Raw genomic sequence first — 16,845 nt, 5'->3', positions numbered from 1 at the left:
TCCTGTGTCATATATAAGGCAAACCAAATTGATAAACTGCCTTGACAGTAGCTCTTTGTAACATGCTAGCCAGGTTAGAAGCGTTAGCTAGGTTAGCATATTTACATTATCAGTAAGTATCAACCTTGGATGCAATTTGTTAAAAAAAAAAAAAAACGACTAATACCGCTAATCAAATGTTACTGTGATTACACCATCTCCCTATCTTGTTAGTAACATAAAAAAAAGTATGATACCAATTCAGGTGGGCCACATTGACACATTCACAATTCCCTTTAACTCCCAACCTTGTTAGTAACGCATAAAAAAACAGAGGGACACCGCTTAAACAACCGTTACTGCGACTTCGCCAACTCCAGTATTTGTTGGAAACATGCAAAAAAAAAACAGTCTGACCCCGCAAAAAATCCGAGCTACCTTAGAAAATTTACTCTAACTTTAACTTCCAACCTTTATAGTAATACGTGAAGAAACAGACAATAGTTTGACTATGCTAACCCTGACTTTGTTAGTAATGCGTAAGAAACAAAATATTTAGTCATGTTAGCAATTTCACAATACCTGTAACTCCCAACCTTGCCTGAAATATTTAAAGAAGACAGACTGATTCCGCTATAACTAACGTTACCTTGACTACGCTAACTTTCAATCCTGTTAATAACATGTAAAAAAGGTCTGATACTGCTATGAATTTGCTGCCTTAGCATTTCACAATTACCTTTAACTCCCAATCCTGTTGGTAAAACGTAAAAAAAAAAGAAAAATAAAGACAGATACCGCTAAAACAAATGTTACGGTGACAATGCTAACTCCCAACTTTATTAGCAACACATAAAAACAGTCCATTACTGTTATATGTTAGCTTCGTTAGCATTGTTTTTTCACAACAACACCTAACTTGAGATTCTGACCGAGTAATGTGTACCTCACAAACTCACTTCAACATCAGTAAGCTCAACCAGAACTTTTCTATATATAAATGGTAAAATGGTAAATGGCGTATACTTGTATAGCGCTTTCTACCCTCCTTCGAGAGCCCTAAGTGCTTCACAGTCACAGACCCATTCTCCCATTCACACACATTCACACACTGGTGGTGGCTCCGCTGCCGAACACTGGCGCCAACCTCCCACCGGAGGCAATTCGGGGTTCAGTGTCTTGCCCAAGGACACTTCGACACATGGGTAGGCAAGGCGGGAGTCGTACCCGCTCACTTCTGATCAGGAGTCAACCGCCCTACCACTGCACCACGGCCGCCCCACATATAAGGTGCTTGTGATAAGGCACACAGTAATTTTTTTTAAAAAAAAGGTTTTTAAGTGCGCCTTATAGTGCGAAAAATACAAGTTGATGTGTGTCATTCATAAATAGCGATGTTATATCACGAGCAATACTCAACAAATAGTGCAGTTTGACAGTATGTTTGGATGGCTGCCATGTTCAGAAGTGATGCAGTGTGGCTGAACAGGAGGAGAATGGAGGAGGGAATGTGGAGCGGTTGGACTCTTCTTGGAAAATCAAGAGGGTCGTGGCCCCCAGCTGAGGCTGTCTGGCAAAGGATCCGTCTGGTTCCTCTTCAGCCAGAGGCTCTCTTCTTCTGACCCGTCATTCTTGATGTCTCCAATAACGGACGCAAGTAATTCAGCTTTAAAAGAAAAAAAAAAAAAAAAGATGTTGAGTCCTGCTGGTGAGAACTGGGCACGCTCAGATATACTGCTGGAGGCACATCCGATACTGTAAAAGGCTGTGGGGTCTGCGATAAAAGAAACATTTAAGGTCATCTTGAGGTATTAAGTGTTGCAAACAGCTGTACTGAAAACGTTCTGGCATTTGATCAAAGCCTGTGAACATAAGCCTCGGTCTTGACTGTAAAGTAAGAACATTGACAGTGCAGAAACCATAGCCCCTACTTGAGCCGCTTTAGATTAAAACTGTCTTTTCTCTTAAAAAAGTATTTTTTATCAAAAGGTTACAGTATTTGGTTCAAATTATTCCATGTTTTTCCATGAAAAACAGGACAAGTTTGCAGCCGTTCACCAGTCACCCCAGGCACTGAAACTCATCACATCCTGTTTTTCCAGTGCCAGCCAGATCGGACAATAGCGACGCATCTCGCCCCCGTGTTTTTCTTCAGGGTGGATTCTTACTGGATGATAGACGGAGCAGTGTCCTCCTGTTTCCCTCTGATGTTTGGGTTCTGGATTATCCCGGAGCTCAGCGTGGTTGTTTTGGGTGGATTCTGCTCTAATCTCGGGCGCTTCTGCCACACTGCGATGAAAGACGGCCTGTTGGTATTGGCTCGGCTCTGAGGCTGACTCATGAGCACAGGTGCAGCAGTTAGAGGGAGACTTTCCACCACTGGGACCAGAACCCTACAGTAATATTTGCATCTTGAAAATTATTTGAGTTATATTATAACATATGTATTAAAATGTCTAATTAGGCTTTCAAAATCTGATTTCACCTTTCCATCTCTACTCTATTTGACAAGTAGTGCTGCCACAAACAATTATTTTAGTAGTCGACTAATCACTGATTATTTTATTCAAAAGTCGACTAATTAAGTCATGCAAAAAGTGAATATAGAAAACACATCTTAGATATCATTAGCTTTAAACTAACTAAAAACTATATATATTCACACTAGCATTATCTACAATAATGCTAGTGTGAAAGCTACAAGCTGAATCTGGCTGATGAAGATGCTAGTGACGATAGCTGAAGATGCTGAAATTGATAAATTGATAACTAAAAACGCTAAAGCTGGTAGCCAGCTAAAATATAAGACAAATACCAAATTGGCCTAAAAAAATAGTTAGCCAAAATAGCTAGCATGTAGCTGAAATGTTTAGCAAAACACCAAAAAATTCCAAATATATATATATATATATTTAAAAAAAAAGCCAAAATTGGCCAAAATAGCTAGCATGAAGCTGAAATATCAGGTTAACTTTAAATTAGCCTAAAAAAACAAAAAAAGGCTTAAGTTGGCCAAAAAAGTTAGCATGTAACTGAATATTAGCTAAGCTCTAAAATAGCCTTAAAACAAACAAAAAAACCTAAATTTGCCAAAATATCTAGCATGTAGCTCAAATATTAGCTAAACACCAAAATAGCCTAAAAAAACAAAAACATAAAAAATAAAAATCTTAATTTAGCCAAGACAGCTAGCATGAAGCTGAAATATTAGATAAACTCTAAAATAGCCTTAAAACAAAAAAAGCCTAAATTAGTCAAAACAGCTAGCATGTAGCTGAAATATTAGCTAAACACCAAATAACCTAAAAAACAATAAAAAAGTATCAAAAATTAGCCAAAATAGCTAGCATGTAGCTGAGTTATTAGCTAAACACCAAAATAGCTACAAAAAACAATGAAAGAAATCCAAAATTAGCCAAAATAGCTAGCATGTAGCTAAAATATTAGCTAAGCTCCAAAAAAGCCTAAAAAACAAAATCCTAAATTAGCCAAAACAGCTAGCATGAAGCTGAAATATTAGCTAAACACCAAAACAGTCTAAAAAACCTTAATAAATCCCCAAATATTCCAAAACACTAGAATTATGCCATAACTTTCTACTTTGCTACACTCTAACTCCATATAATATAAAGTAATGACTAATCAACAATTAAATTAGTCATCGAACATTTTAATAGTTGATTAGTCATCGATTAGTTGACTAATTGTGGCAGCCCTACTGACAAGGCGAAGGCGTTTTTTAATACAAATCAGTCACTAGGCCCTTTGTGGTAGGATTTTGCAAACTTGACAAGCTCAGCCTCTGCAGCTTTGCTTTTTGTTGTTCACACGGATTCTGTATCTAAAAACTGGATTACCTTAAAAAAACAGTTGTCAGGGCTAACCCGTTGGAAAAATCCAACAACATGCCTTTTGACAGCATGTCTGCCTATTGAATCGTAGCCTTTCTCTGCCACTAAACCCCACAGTCACGCAGTGTAAAGACACGTCGATGAACACCTGCATGAATGGGACGGGTTTTATTGGGCTTTTGTGGGGCAGCGTTATGAATCATTCGATACAAAAGTTAAGGAGAAACGCGGTTTTCAAGGAAAATATGTTGGGCAAAGTTTAATCTGGCCGCCTCACAGTGTGCAGCCTCTAATCCTGCCAGACAACTCCTATATTTTCCGCTCGAGCGGACAACAACATGTTTTGATGGCGTCCATTGAGCGTCATCCGTGTCAGGGTGGAGGATCTACTGCTTTGGCCCTGTACCTGCTGGGGCGCTCGGTGCTTTACTGGACATTTGCCCCTCTGGGGAGCACTCCTGACGAGGAGGGTGGGGATTAGCTCAATCCTCCCTCTCTCCGTCACCCCTTCCAAGTCGACACTTCGCAGTCAAACAAAGGCTCAGGGACTGTGGGCCTCAGGCCCCTGGCGCGCTGCTAATCCCATTCCAGCTGGACAACAATCCGTCTGGCCGGTGGCCCCCGCCGGGCCTGTAAGCCCCTGGTAAGAGGCTTGGAGAAGTCAGACAGCTCATCAAGGATGAGGACTTAATTAGCCATGCGAAGTCAACCTGGCTAATTGAAAAGATTCGACCTGCCAGAAGAGAGACTTTTTTTTTTCTTTTCTCAAGGTGTTCTGTTGCCAGGTGCAGAAATATGCATTCTGCCTCTTCATGAAAAAAAGGTTCCAGCTTGTACAGTTTAATGGGGCTGGCAGAAGTATGCAGTAACAAGTCTTTAAGTGTTTTGCTGGTTTAGTCTTTCGTGACAAGCTGAATGAATTCGGTCACAAAGGTAACTAAGGCAGTGGAAACACACTTGACTTATATTTGCCTTGATTTACATGCACTCGTCAGCTCGCATGTGCCAAGAATCCTTCAGATGTGCTTGGAGACGAAACAAACCAAAGCTGGCAAAGTTTGTGTACCCGAGTTGAGCTGATGTCACAATTCAGTCAGCACTCAAGGCCTCGCCGAAATGCAACAGAAACCCTCCCTGACCCCTCTCTCCCCTCTCTATCAACGCTCTGTTTAGGCACGCCATCAGCACTCCAGCGTAATGTGTTTAAAAACGCTGCACTGGCTCAAACTCACAGACTTTGTAATGCATTTCGCGGCCCTCCATTTCTCTCCCCCATAATGTGTTTGAATATGCCAACTAAACATGCTGTTCAAAGAATGCCACACTCCACCTTGAACTGTTTGAGAGCACACACCACCTCTTTCTTTGTGCAATTTGTTTGACGACGCCGGCCTCTCAGGCTGCACTTACTTTTAATGTGCATCCGCAATGTCACACTCTCACATAGTGACATGCATGCATTGTAATTTTCGTCTTTTGAGCGTACAACTGATTAAGGCCAATTCACCAGGCACTCACCGCTTCCATTAGCATTTATAAACTTAGGTGTAATGAACATTCATGAAAGATGGAAACAAAAGAATGGATTCTCAAAATTGCTTAAAAGGGTTGTTGAATATTTATTACAATTTGATATTTCGGGCTTCGTTCAATAAGTAAAACGTATTTAATCCAATCCACAAATGGATGTTTGAAGGTTTAAATAATTACACGGATGTCTACTAATTTAGGCCTGCAGACAAACGTTGCAGAATCAATACATCAAGAGTTGCTTGTGTTGAATTTTATGCAACTGGCAGATGGTGCAAAGTCACAACCATCTGGCAAACATTTGATTTTTTTCGTTTAGGAAAGGGTAATTTTAGACACATTGTTGGTATTTACCATCGTCGAATGCTGGTGGATAGTGTATAAAACATTCAACAAGTGTCAGTATTATTATGCTGGACAGAACGGAATATACATCCTACAGTTTTATAAAATATAAAATATCTAAATTAAATAAAACTTTTTTGTATAATGAAATGCAGGGAAAAAAGCTGAGGCAACAGTTTTTAATTTAGCCTATGATCTATGTTAAAAAAGTTTTAAAGATATTGCTTTATGACCATTGATATTAATATATAGACATTTGGAAATAAAAAGGCTTAATTTTCTAACAAAAAAAGCAACCCAAAATGTATATAATACTAAGTAAACAAATATATTAAAAATGCATAAAAATGTTCCTGGATCTCCAAAACACTAGGAGGCACAGTAACTATCAGGAAAAACAATGACTAGAGGAGTTTACAAAAAAAATGTCTTACCATTGACTGTATATAGAGAAGTGGACATAGCAAAAGTGATGTCATCCATAGAAAACAACTAATTTCGGTTCCAAACAAATGAGGTCAATTCAGTCGCCATTTTTCCCCTCTATGCCCAGATATTGTCCGTAAACACTGATTGGTCCATGTTTATCTACATTTCTATGGCAACCACTCTCTCCAATCAGTAGTGAGCATCTTAGAAGGCCACACCCCTTCTGTTAAAAGCGGGCTCAGGAGAATTTGTCAAACACTTTAAACATGTGATGTGGGGCCATTTTCTATAAGTGAGGCATCCGATTGGTCAGTTTATAACTTGAATAACTCATGCTAGAACAAAAATATATTAAAAAAAAATTAGGATTATCAAGAAAATGTTAAATAAACATATCATAAACAAAATAGCTGCTGATTTCTCCAAAGTTGTCTATGGGATTTTGAGTTTATGGGACCATGGGGACAGAGTGACCCCTCCCCCGTGGAGTTTCAAATAACTCCACGGGGGAGGGGTCACTCTGTTCCGTTCTCGAATAGTTTTTTTTTTTTTTAACCATTGACATTCCAGGCGTTTATGTCATTCATTGGTTTGTTTTGGGCCAAACTGAAGATTGTTTTACAGATCTAACATTAAAAGTACTACAAAAGTCTAGTCTTAGCAAGAATGACCAAATACACAACAGGCACAAAAAAAGCAGTTCCAAGGTAAGAATTTGACAAATTTGAATCTAAAATGACTGATTATAAGGTTTGTGAAAACTCAGATGAGCTCATCAGATGTGAATCAATCACCAGCACTGACAATAATAAGCTACAGCCAATACATACAAATACATTTGAACTAAAAGTGTTGAGTAAAATTAACCTTCTGTTCCTCAAAGTAGACTTCATTTATGTTTAAAATGTTCCAGTGTGTTTACATTACAGCACCAAACAACTTCTCTACAAAGTTTTGTTGAACCGTGACTTCTACACGGTAAAAATCACCACAGAGACTGCATGCACTTTCCTTAAACCGTCTATTTCCATGGCAACCAGTTACTGGGACATGGTCTTCCATGCGGAAACGATGACAGGAAACACTACGAGAGCCAAAATTTCCCACATGTGGGTCTTTATTAGAGTGAACTGAACTATGAAAGCATCCAATACAATTTTGTCATGTTCAACATCTGCGGCACAAGTGGGAAGATTGTGGATTTAGTAGCCTGCCAGACGGTTCTGTTCAGTTCACCCATGAAAGACGGTGTCTGTGCTTTAAAATTCAGAATAACCATTTCCCTCAAACTGAGACAGTTACATGTAACACCAATAACAACCAAAACACTCCAGCATTTGTTAAATTTAAGCTGCATTTCTCAATTTCCTTAATGTATCCAACTTATGCCTGTAAATGAAATGTGACAAAGAGCAGTTAAAAAAAAAAAAAGTTGCTCAAACTCAATAATTTGTTAAGCTCATGTAAAAAGTAATATTTTGCACAAAAAGTGTTTACATTCTATTGACTAGCATAACTCTTGAACCATTTACGCAATGAATGCTGTTCCAGCAAACTGATTCAAGAAAAGCATTCTTAGTTTACTTTAGCAACCAACTATTGTTTATATATTTCATGACCGACTTTCTGCTTTTGTACAATAACCGGTATAAGCCCAACGACACAATTGTTTTGTGATATTGGGCCTTAAGTAAATTACAATACAGTATGCTAGACTAAGTATGAGCCAACTAAAAGGTTTTTCTTCATTGTTATTGCAAATTAGCACTAAAATGAACTTTAACTTGAACTAAATCGTCAAGAATGTGTATCGTTGCATCCGTAGTAGATTGTACAAACCAGTTAATATTGTTTCATTTTTTCAACAGTTTTCATTGTGACCTCAGGAGTTCACACTTATATATTCGTACCTCCAACCACCGTTTCTTCAATACAAGCCCAGTATTGACCCATCATCAACCATCAGCTAAGAAGACGGTGCTTTTCATAGAGTTATGAAACTGTGTCTAAAGAAGTCACAAAGCGTTTGAGCCAAACATGGATCCATCACTCACTACTAGTGAAGATGACTATAAAGTAACTTTTAACTGTACGAAAGGATTTTTTTTTTCTCATTTATGACTAATAAAAAAATCCTTCCTTCTGCTACAAAGGTTACCCTTATTTTAAACTCCATTCAGTCCGGATGCCAGATTAATCCTATCGTCCCACACATCTTTTGTCTGTTTAATATTAAATGCAATGCTTCTAGAAGCAGCTGAAATAACACCACCGGTGTTTGAAGCAATTAACCTTTCCCGCTGTGTAAATGGCCCAAGGGAGGGGGTGAGGAAAAAAAAAAGAAAGTCAAGTGGGAAATAAAATCTGTCTGCATGCTCCATTCACTTGGAGAGAACACGTGAAATGATTTGAGGGGAGCCCGGCTACGACGCGTGTTGACAGTGTGTTCTCCGTGGCACCACTTGGGGTTGATATGAGGAAAGCGGAGGCTGATTGTAAATGAAATCAGCCAGGTTGGGCATAAACACCCCTCATTCCTGTGAATGAACCCCCCACCACCCTAATCCCCTTCTCCTTGTATTGCCTCCTGAAGACCACATATGCTCACGTTTTCTCGGACTCCCACACATACACACACTCCGAGGCTTAATATCCCCTTTACCTCCAGCCCTACCTAGAAGCTTAATACCCGCCGCTTGATAATAGAGAACTGTGTCGGATTCGTGCCTGCAGGAAGGAGCCATGAAATTACCTTCCAATGCATCAATCGCTGCGGCACAAAGCTGCGGGGAAATCACAGAGAATAAAACCCATTGTTACAAGTCAGGCTTTTAAGACAGAAAGAAGAGATGATGAGAGCTGATATATCACGGAATAGTACGACTATTCCTCTAAGTTAGAGCTTTGCAAAAATCCAGGTCAAGCTCTTTTCATATCTTTGAGGTCTTGGAGGAAACTCTTGAGCATGTGATTATGTATTAAACCCCAACTGCAGGAGACACAGAGTCCTTAAGTGAAGTGTTTAAGTCTTCAACTGGTTTGAGTTGAGATAATCTTGCCTTTGTCTTCTCGGAGGCCAAACTTGAAGTTGCAGCCATGAAACTTGGCAACAACAAACTGCAATTACCTTTCCTTTGAATAACATGGAGACCTGTTACACTGACACAGTGGCATTCTGTGACCCTGAACACTTAAGGTAAAAGAGTTTAACTCGGAAGGTCTCTAATGGGGCAAAGGTCGGCGTGTCATGTTTGTCCTGCCTGCAGTGAATAGAGACAGAGCAAGGTGGCGATGGACAGATGCCGGCAGGTAGACAGGTAGACTGATAATTAGACGGATGGGTGGATGCTGGGCTCAATCTTATCAGGAAGGAACAACAGGAAACCAGAACATTTTTGAGCTCCAGACACTCAGATTGAGCACATTTTCACTTTAGAAGAGTAACATGGTGCTTAAAAGGCTAAAAATATGTATGTTAATGGTTAATATTGAGCTTATTGAGGTTAGCATAGTCACTACAATGTTTCCTTTAGAGGTTTCAGTCTGTTTTCTATGTCTTGCAAAAAAGATTAGGAGTTACAGGTATTGTGAAGACGCTAGTGCGGCTAATGCTTCTAACGTGGCTAACATGTAGCTGTGACAAACTGTAAATCTCATTTTAAAGTTTGAGACAAAGTTGAGACTTAGCAAAGTCACAGTTTGTTTGTTTTAGCAGTATTGATCTGTTTTAATACGTGTTACAAATAAGGTTGGGATTTACAGGTATTGTGAATATGCTAACGCAGCAAACGCTTCCGAGCTTGCTAACATTGACTTGAGTCTGACTGTGTGCATGTTTTTTTTTTTTTTTTTAAGATTTACTAGTTGCTGTAAATATGGCTCACCCTTAGCGTGTTACAAACAAGTTTTAGAGTTACTGTGAAAGTGGTAAAGTCTGACGTTTGAAGTCTGGTGTTTGGACTCATCTTTGACCCTTTTTTCATTCAATCCACCTTTTACTTTGGTACACTTAATGATGACATAACTTGCTCTACTGTAATAGACCATTCAGTGATGATGCACATTACTGTGCAGTAATTACAGTAACTGGTCAATAACCAATATTTGAGGACAATGTTCATTTGCAGTAAAAGTAATTAAGTTGCCTCTTAAATTTTAAATAGCACTTAACCCTGTTCAAATGTTTGATTTGAGAGAATTAGCATAGGTTACCAGCTGTTAGACACCATAAGATATGTCTCTCCATCCTAAATACTGGATTTTAGTGCTTCAGGCATTTCTCTTAGTTGTCCAATTCAGTTTCTTTCTTAAAATTTATACCATGATTGGCACTGATCCGATAGATCAGCAGTCTTAAACTATTAAATGCAGAGAAACGGTCCATTAAAGACACTAATTTCAACTTACAACAAAAAGAAAGTCCAGGATTTTATTATTTTTTGCACAAAGGAGCTTTAAAAGGTTGGTAATGGAGACGTTTTAGATACAAAGAGGAAGGCAATATTTGATCAAATATTTATTTTGCTGCCGAAACAGAAGCAATTATCCCATAACTGTCCGCAGGCTGTGAATGACTTTAGCGGACTTGGAGGGCTCTGTCATAGAGGCTAAAGTCTACGCCAGAATCGATTGACTTCTTATTAACACCGACTGACAGCCATTTGAGACGGGTCGATCCAGAATCGCCACTGACATTGACCCAGTTCCCTTCTTGCATGAATCCTGCCACCAAAGTCCATCATGGCCACAATCAACAACAAAAGCCTTCGGGGCAAAATGTGCACACATTGATCGTCGAGTGCACGTGCACAGTATTGCTCGTGCACTGAACCTCGTCGAAAAACTCCATCATTTCTGCTCCTCTGTTACCAATTCTCCATTATGGTTTGATTGAAGCAGAGCAGATGAACGACTTAGCAGATTAAATATTTATTCTTTGCTGTTAAAAGTTACAAAATGGAAGATTTTTTTTTTGTTTTAAGAATAACTGGTTTTGATCGCTTCTGTTGGTTGGTTAAATGAAACCAAACAATGACTGATAAATCACATCTTTAGTGTTACAGGAAGTGAAGTCTTAACCAATAATACTTTTATTGCTGCTATGACACAACTGTGCTTATAATTACAACTCAACACATAATCAAATGATTAAAATAAATCCTTCAGTGGTGCAGAGTAACTTAATATTATTGTATTATTAGTATTTCTAGTTTTTTTCTACTAAAAGATTTGAGCATGAATCCTGAGTCAAAATAAATTAATGAATAGTGAATCACAAATATATCATAAAAAATAAAAGTATTTGCACATCTTTAGACCACAATTCAAATGGCTTCTAATAAATTGGGTAATTTTTGCTCTGCTTTACCATTTCTTGAAAGTACTAGTATGTAGAGGTTTAACGAATAATCAACTTAATCAATGAATCGATTCCTATCATCTCACCAGATTGATCTCTCTAAGGCAAGTTTTAACCAAATTGACCCAAACCATAATAAAATCATTCAAAATGTAAATAAAATGATTGTAATGATATCGGATGATACTATTTGGATTAAGGAACAGTAGATTCATTTTACTATAACATAAAAACGACAATCACAGCAGACACGTGATGGTAGCTATAAATGATCAAGCCATCATTCCAGTCCAGTGTGTAGAAACACCTTGAATTTTGTGACCATACGGTGTGGTATGATGTGCTAATAGTGTTCCCTTTGTGTTATTTTGACGTGGAAAAACAACAGTGGTTTGAACTTCATGATAATAATACGTACAGTAAATGGAGTATACTTGTATAGCACTTTTCTACCTTCCTTGAAGGCTCAAAGCGTTTTACAGTCACAGACCCATTTACCCATTCACACACTGATTGCCGAACACTGGCGCCAACCTTCCACCAGAGGCAATCAGGGGTCCACAGATGGGCAGGCAAGGCAGGAATCAAACCACCGATCTTACGATCAGGAATCAACCGCCCTACCGCTGCACCACGGCCACCCTGATTGGATTTGCTATTAATTCTTGTTTAATTTAATCTTAGTTTTCTTGCAAGAAATACTAGGAATCTGGAAAACTTCCCCTGTACTGTTCAGTAGCAGGTATTAATCTCCGAGTCACACTGGTTGACCTTTTGGCTAAATTTTATGTCAGTGAATCCAACTTCCGAGTCATCACATAACCACCCCTACATGTCACTTTTTGATGTTGTGGGTGTAAAGCCAACTTGTCGGTTTTTGACATGCTGGCTGTTCAAATGAAATATCGGGTCCCCAAACTCCTAGTCGCAAACCAGAGTCCAAAACCAGGACTCAGAGCGCACCGGTACCAGGTCACGCCTGGTATTGCATCCAGGCCCGATTCATGCCTGGTACCGTATCTGATGCTGGTTCAGGTCCGGTCCTGCATCTCGGTTGGGGCGCCAGTACTGGGATTCGGGTCCCAAGGACCAATCGGTGTCCGGTACTGCAAGTTTTACAGTCAGCACGTTAAAAAATGACAAGTTGGAGACACCCAAGGCATCAAAAAGTGGCGTGGAGGGGTCAATAGGTAACGACACGAGGATGAGAACGTGTTGGTGAGTCGGATCTTTCAAAATGAGCCAACATGGATCGACCACAGATCATGATATGAATCTTTTTAACTTTATGGAAACTATAAAATGAGTCACACTAATATTCATTTCTGTCAACAACTTTGTTGCTTCGTCAGTTTTGTAAACAAACTTGCTAAAAGAAAGTGGCGATTGTAATCCAGATGTACAGACAACAGTTACATCACAGTTTGACAAGTCAAAGAACAGCAACATGTTTTTATGCTCAAGAACCAAACTTTTTGTTTGGAGCTGTTGTTGCTAAATTTAAATGTCAAGTTTTGCTGATCCATAAACCTAAAATTCTCATTCTGTTGGAGACGAAATGACACCTGAAACAACAAGAACGCTGGAACCATTTTTATCTTCCTGAAAATGACAACCCAGATGACAGCTGACATGCATTCATATCCAGAATAAATTGAACGTCAGTGATTCTGTAAGTTCCGGCGGAGCGTTTGTTAGCTAAATTATTTCAGCTCTGTGTGCTGCTGCTTTTCGCTTTTGCTCAGTTTTGCAATTTCAGCATGTCATCCCTGTTTTTCCCCTCTGTTCAATCTATCGTTTCCTGTCAAATCAACAGTTTGCGCCGTCACACCATTGCGACTTCGCCCAACGTTTCCCTCTCTTTCTCTCAGCCCACACCAACTCGTCCTCCTCCCGAGGGACTCACTCCAACAGACAGGACCAATTTTCTGCTAATTGGGCCTCAGGAAATTGCTCCTCGTTTTAATTTACTGTCGGACAGCCATGAAGACATGTGATCCAGCTCTCCCTGTCTCGCAGGTGAGAGGATGAGAGAACCTCGACTTCCCATCACATAAAAAAAAAAAAAAAACTCAGAAACAAAAGCCCGGTTGAAAGGTTAACTCACCGTGACGGCTGTGTAAGCTGGATACAGCACCGTTCAGGGCGGTGGGTCACATGCTCTCCCAGTAGAAACGTGCCTGTAAAATATTTGAAAAAGTGAGCAGGAACAAGCAGGCCAGACAGGGTTTTTCACCAAACACCGTCTGTCACAATATTATTCAAACCACCCGGCGTTGTGGCGCACGCTGTCCAAACAGGAACTGTGTTCATTGGAAACAGAATTAAGATTTTGTATCGGGGTGAAGACAGCCGAGCAGTGAGATCACCAAGATCAGATGACAATATCTAACAAAGCTGCATCGTGCGGAGGGCTGTCCCGATAAGATTAATCGTCATGTGGTGACAAAACCAACACAAGGGCCATTACATTAGCAAAACAGATTCCTATCTTAGTAATTACTGGGGGGAAATGTGGGAAAATCTACACCAGACTTTAGATTTTAAAACCAAGATAAATGAGGAAGACACTTACGCTCATTACAGAGACATTAAATACCACTCAAGATGCTCTTCAAAGGAAATACATGAATCAACCATAACAATGTGGTCCTTAATTTAGCAAAATTATAAATCCAATTAACCTCCAATGTGAAAAAAACAAGTGGAGTTAATAGAAAAGTAAGTAAAGTAAAAAATGAGACTCATTAAAAGATTCATATAAAAGTTGGTTAAGAACAATTTGGATGGTCGATTTATTTATTTATACGTTTTGGCCAAAAGGTGGGCCTATTAAGAGGGAAATTCACACACTAAAATCACAAATTCTTCAAATAAATGTAGCAAATAGATATTTCAAATTTTCTCAAACCTTTGATATTTGTTCAGAAGTGTAAGAAGTTAATTAGAACTATTGTGAGACAAACTGCTGGTGAAAAACGCCTAAACCAACACATAAACCAAAGGAATTTATTCTCAGCATGCATATTGCTTCAGATCAGGATTTATTAATCCTCTTGACAGTCCTAAAATGTTCTTGGTAAATACATAAATCCACACGGTAATCGCTTTCTTTAAACTGTTTGTGCCAACTTTGAGTTTGCAATGAGGCGAACCTCTAAAATCTGACAAGTCCTGAATCCAGAAAAGAACATCAAAACATTTTGATTTGGCTAATATTGTAGATTCTGGCCACAGTAGCCCGGAGGAGCCCATTTGTTTGGAAGGGAAATTGCACCAATGTATTTGGTTTGGTTCACCCTTAGTAGACACATATGGGTGTTACGGGATTGTGGGTCGTCCAGGCTTGTGGAGGGTCTAATAGGCTGCACACACCTGAACCAGGTAATCAATCATGAGTAGGGTATCTAGAAATCATGCAGACACAGCGACCCTCGAGGACTGGAATTCCTATCCCTTCTCAAGTCGTTAGAAAGTGACGCATACTTTCTTGACCATACGATGCCACACAAACTACAATGTCTATTTTCCTTAACAGTCAGATTTTTGCAAATAGTGCACAATAATCACTAGTACTAACAGACCCCTTGCACACTGTGTAGGATTTGAGAGGGATTAAGGAAATAAAAAATCTCTACGACACGCTTTATATCTAATCTACTTTTATTCTATTTCACCCTTACGTGCTGTTTAAGTGTTCACTACGACCTGTTGCCCACAACCACTGACTGTAGAATCACTGGACAAATCAACCCCTCCCAACTTGTGTTCCAAACAGGAAGTACCCGCGGGTTCCACACTGTAAAAAGTGAATCGTTGGATCAATTAACAAAAGCTCTGTAATTTGTTAAATTTAAAATTATTTGTTTTCAATGTAACAAATTGCAGAACTTTTTAAAATTGATCCAATGATTGACTTTTTTTAGTCTAAGAGGCTCAAAATCCCATATTGAGAAATAGACTCAGTCATTCTATTTGTCAGAATAACTATTCTTGCTCTGATACATTCTTCTTAGCATCTTCTTTCTAATACTATTCTTTCTAAAGATTTTTTTTTTTTATCACAAGCTATTCAAGTCATAAACTGACCAATCAGATGCCTCAGTAAAAGCATGTGGTGCCTGCTGGCCCCGCCTTAAACGTTTTGTTGACAGCTTCTCCTAAGTCCACTTTCAGTGGAAGGGGTGTGGACTTTGAACAAGCTCACTCATGATTGGCGACAGTAGATCCTCTAAAAGCATTACTCCGACTCGGACCAATCACTGCTGACCGGTTTAAAAATGGCGACATTCTATCAGGAAGTGACGCAAAAGGCTCTGGCTAAGACATTTTCTATGAGTCATGTCAACACTTTGAGATGTCCACTGATTCTACGGTCAATGCCTGCAACACGCCCATAGAAAAAGTTTTGCATGATTAATTTAGTATTATAAAGACAAAGCTAAGACATGCTGGTGTCATAGGTTATTTTTATGTTGGGACTTGGTTTAAATAGGTCAGGAATGCTTTCACGCGCCACTCAATTAAAATTAGAAAACCCACTGTGAATGTGTCTATTAAACATACATTTAAAAAAAACAACATCCCCTCACTACATTTTCTATTCCCTTTAGGCCTTTTTTAATGTTTTCCTGATTTGCTCCTCTTCAAATTGGTTCTGTTAAGACTCCTCACGCACCAGGGTTCACATACCGACCCTCTTGTTTTTAGGAGGACTCATTCCTTTGGTATGCACCATGCATCCGATGAGCTTTTACACCTGCCAGAACAGAGCAGACCATCCCAGGAAACAGACTATGATCCCAACCAAACATCCCTTCATTAACTAGGTTCTGATGTAATGCATTCTGGACTAAAGTGAATTGGAAGAAAAACAGCTGAAACTTCGAGAATAAACAGACAAAGTAGGGACCGGTTAGATATTATCACATTACTTTCTATCAACCTTTTTGTATGTCCTTATGAAGTTTCATATTTCAGGTATAAGATGAGAATTTTGTCAACTATTTTCTGTTCTTGTTGTTGTTTGGGTGGTGTGTAGTCGGCTGCAGTTTATCCTCGAGTCAAAACAAATGAACAAAATAGCAAAAGTTGAATTTGAGAGACAAATGGTCACATTTATTTCTGGAGTCAGATATAGGTGTTGTCAAAGTAAAAATATTGGTGATGCTAATATCAAGCCAAAATATTTTCATAAGCATAAATATTCTAGAATGTGTAAATAATATCTCGAACTGTGTGGACATAGAAGCAGAATAGGCTCTGGACACTTTGCACATGTGGACTGAGTTATGATGTTTTCCTGCCTGCTAGATCCATTAATGTGGAAACTTGTTACTAGTAACAATGTTT

At 39.0% G+C, this 16,845-nt stretch overlaps 2 protein-coding genes across 2 annotated transcripts in view; both read right to left on the bottom strand.

Moving 5' to 3' along the window:
• Nucleotides 1–13,677, bottom strand: part of sema3aa (sema domain, immunoglobulin domain (Ig), short basic domain, secreted, (semaphorin) 3Aa) — a 67,633-nt gene extending 53,956 nt beyond the window's left edge. The window contains exon 1 of the mRNA XM_024285055.2: nt 13,601–13,677. The gene's annotated coding sequence lies outside the window, so the exon portion shown is untranslated. The remainder of the gene's footprint in view (nt 1–13,600) is intronic.
• The window catches only part of tspan11 (tetraspanin 11), a 96,093-nt gene continuing 92,848 nt past the window's right edge, over nt 13,601–16,845 (bottom strand). Inside the window, exon 8 of the mRNA XM_036210331.1 lies at nt 13,601–13,673. Coding sequence (XP_036066224.1) covers nt 13,647–13,673 — 27 coding nt within the window. The 3' untranslated portion in view covers nt 13,601–13,646. The remainder of the gene's footprint in view (nt 13,674–16,845) is intronic.

This window comes from Oryzias melastigma, linkage group LG23 (assembly GCF_002922805.2).
Source record: "Oryzias melastigma strain HK-1 linkage group LG23, ASM292280v2, whole genome shotgun sequence".
NCBI lineage: Eukaryota > Metazoa > Chordata > Actinopteri > Beloniformes > Adrianichthyidae > Oryzias > Oryzias melastigma.
Note: the sequence above shows the minus strand (reverse complement) of the source record. Positions and strands in the feature narration are given on the sequence as shown.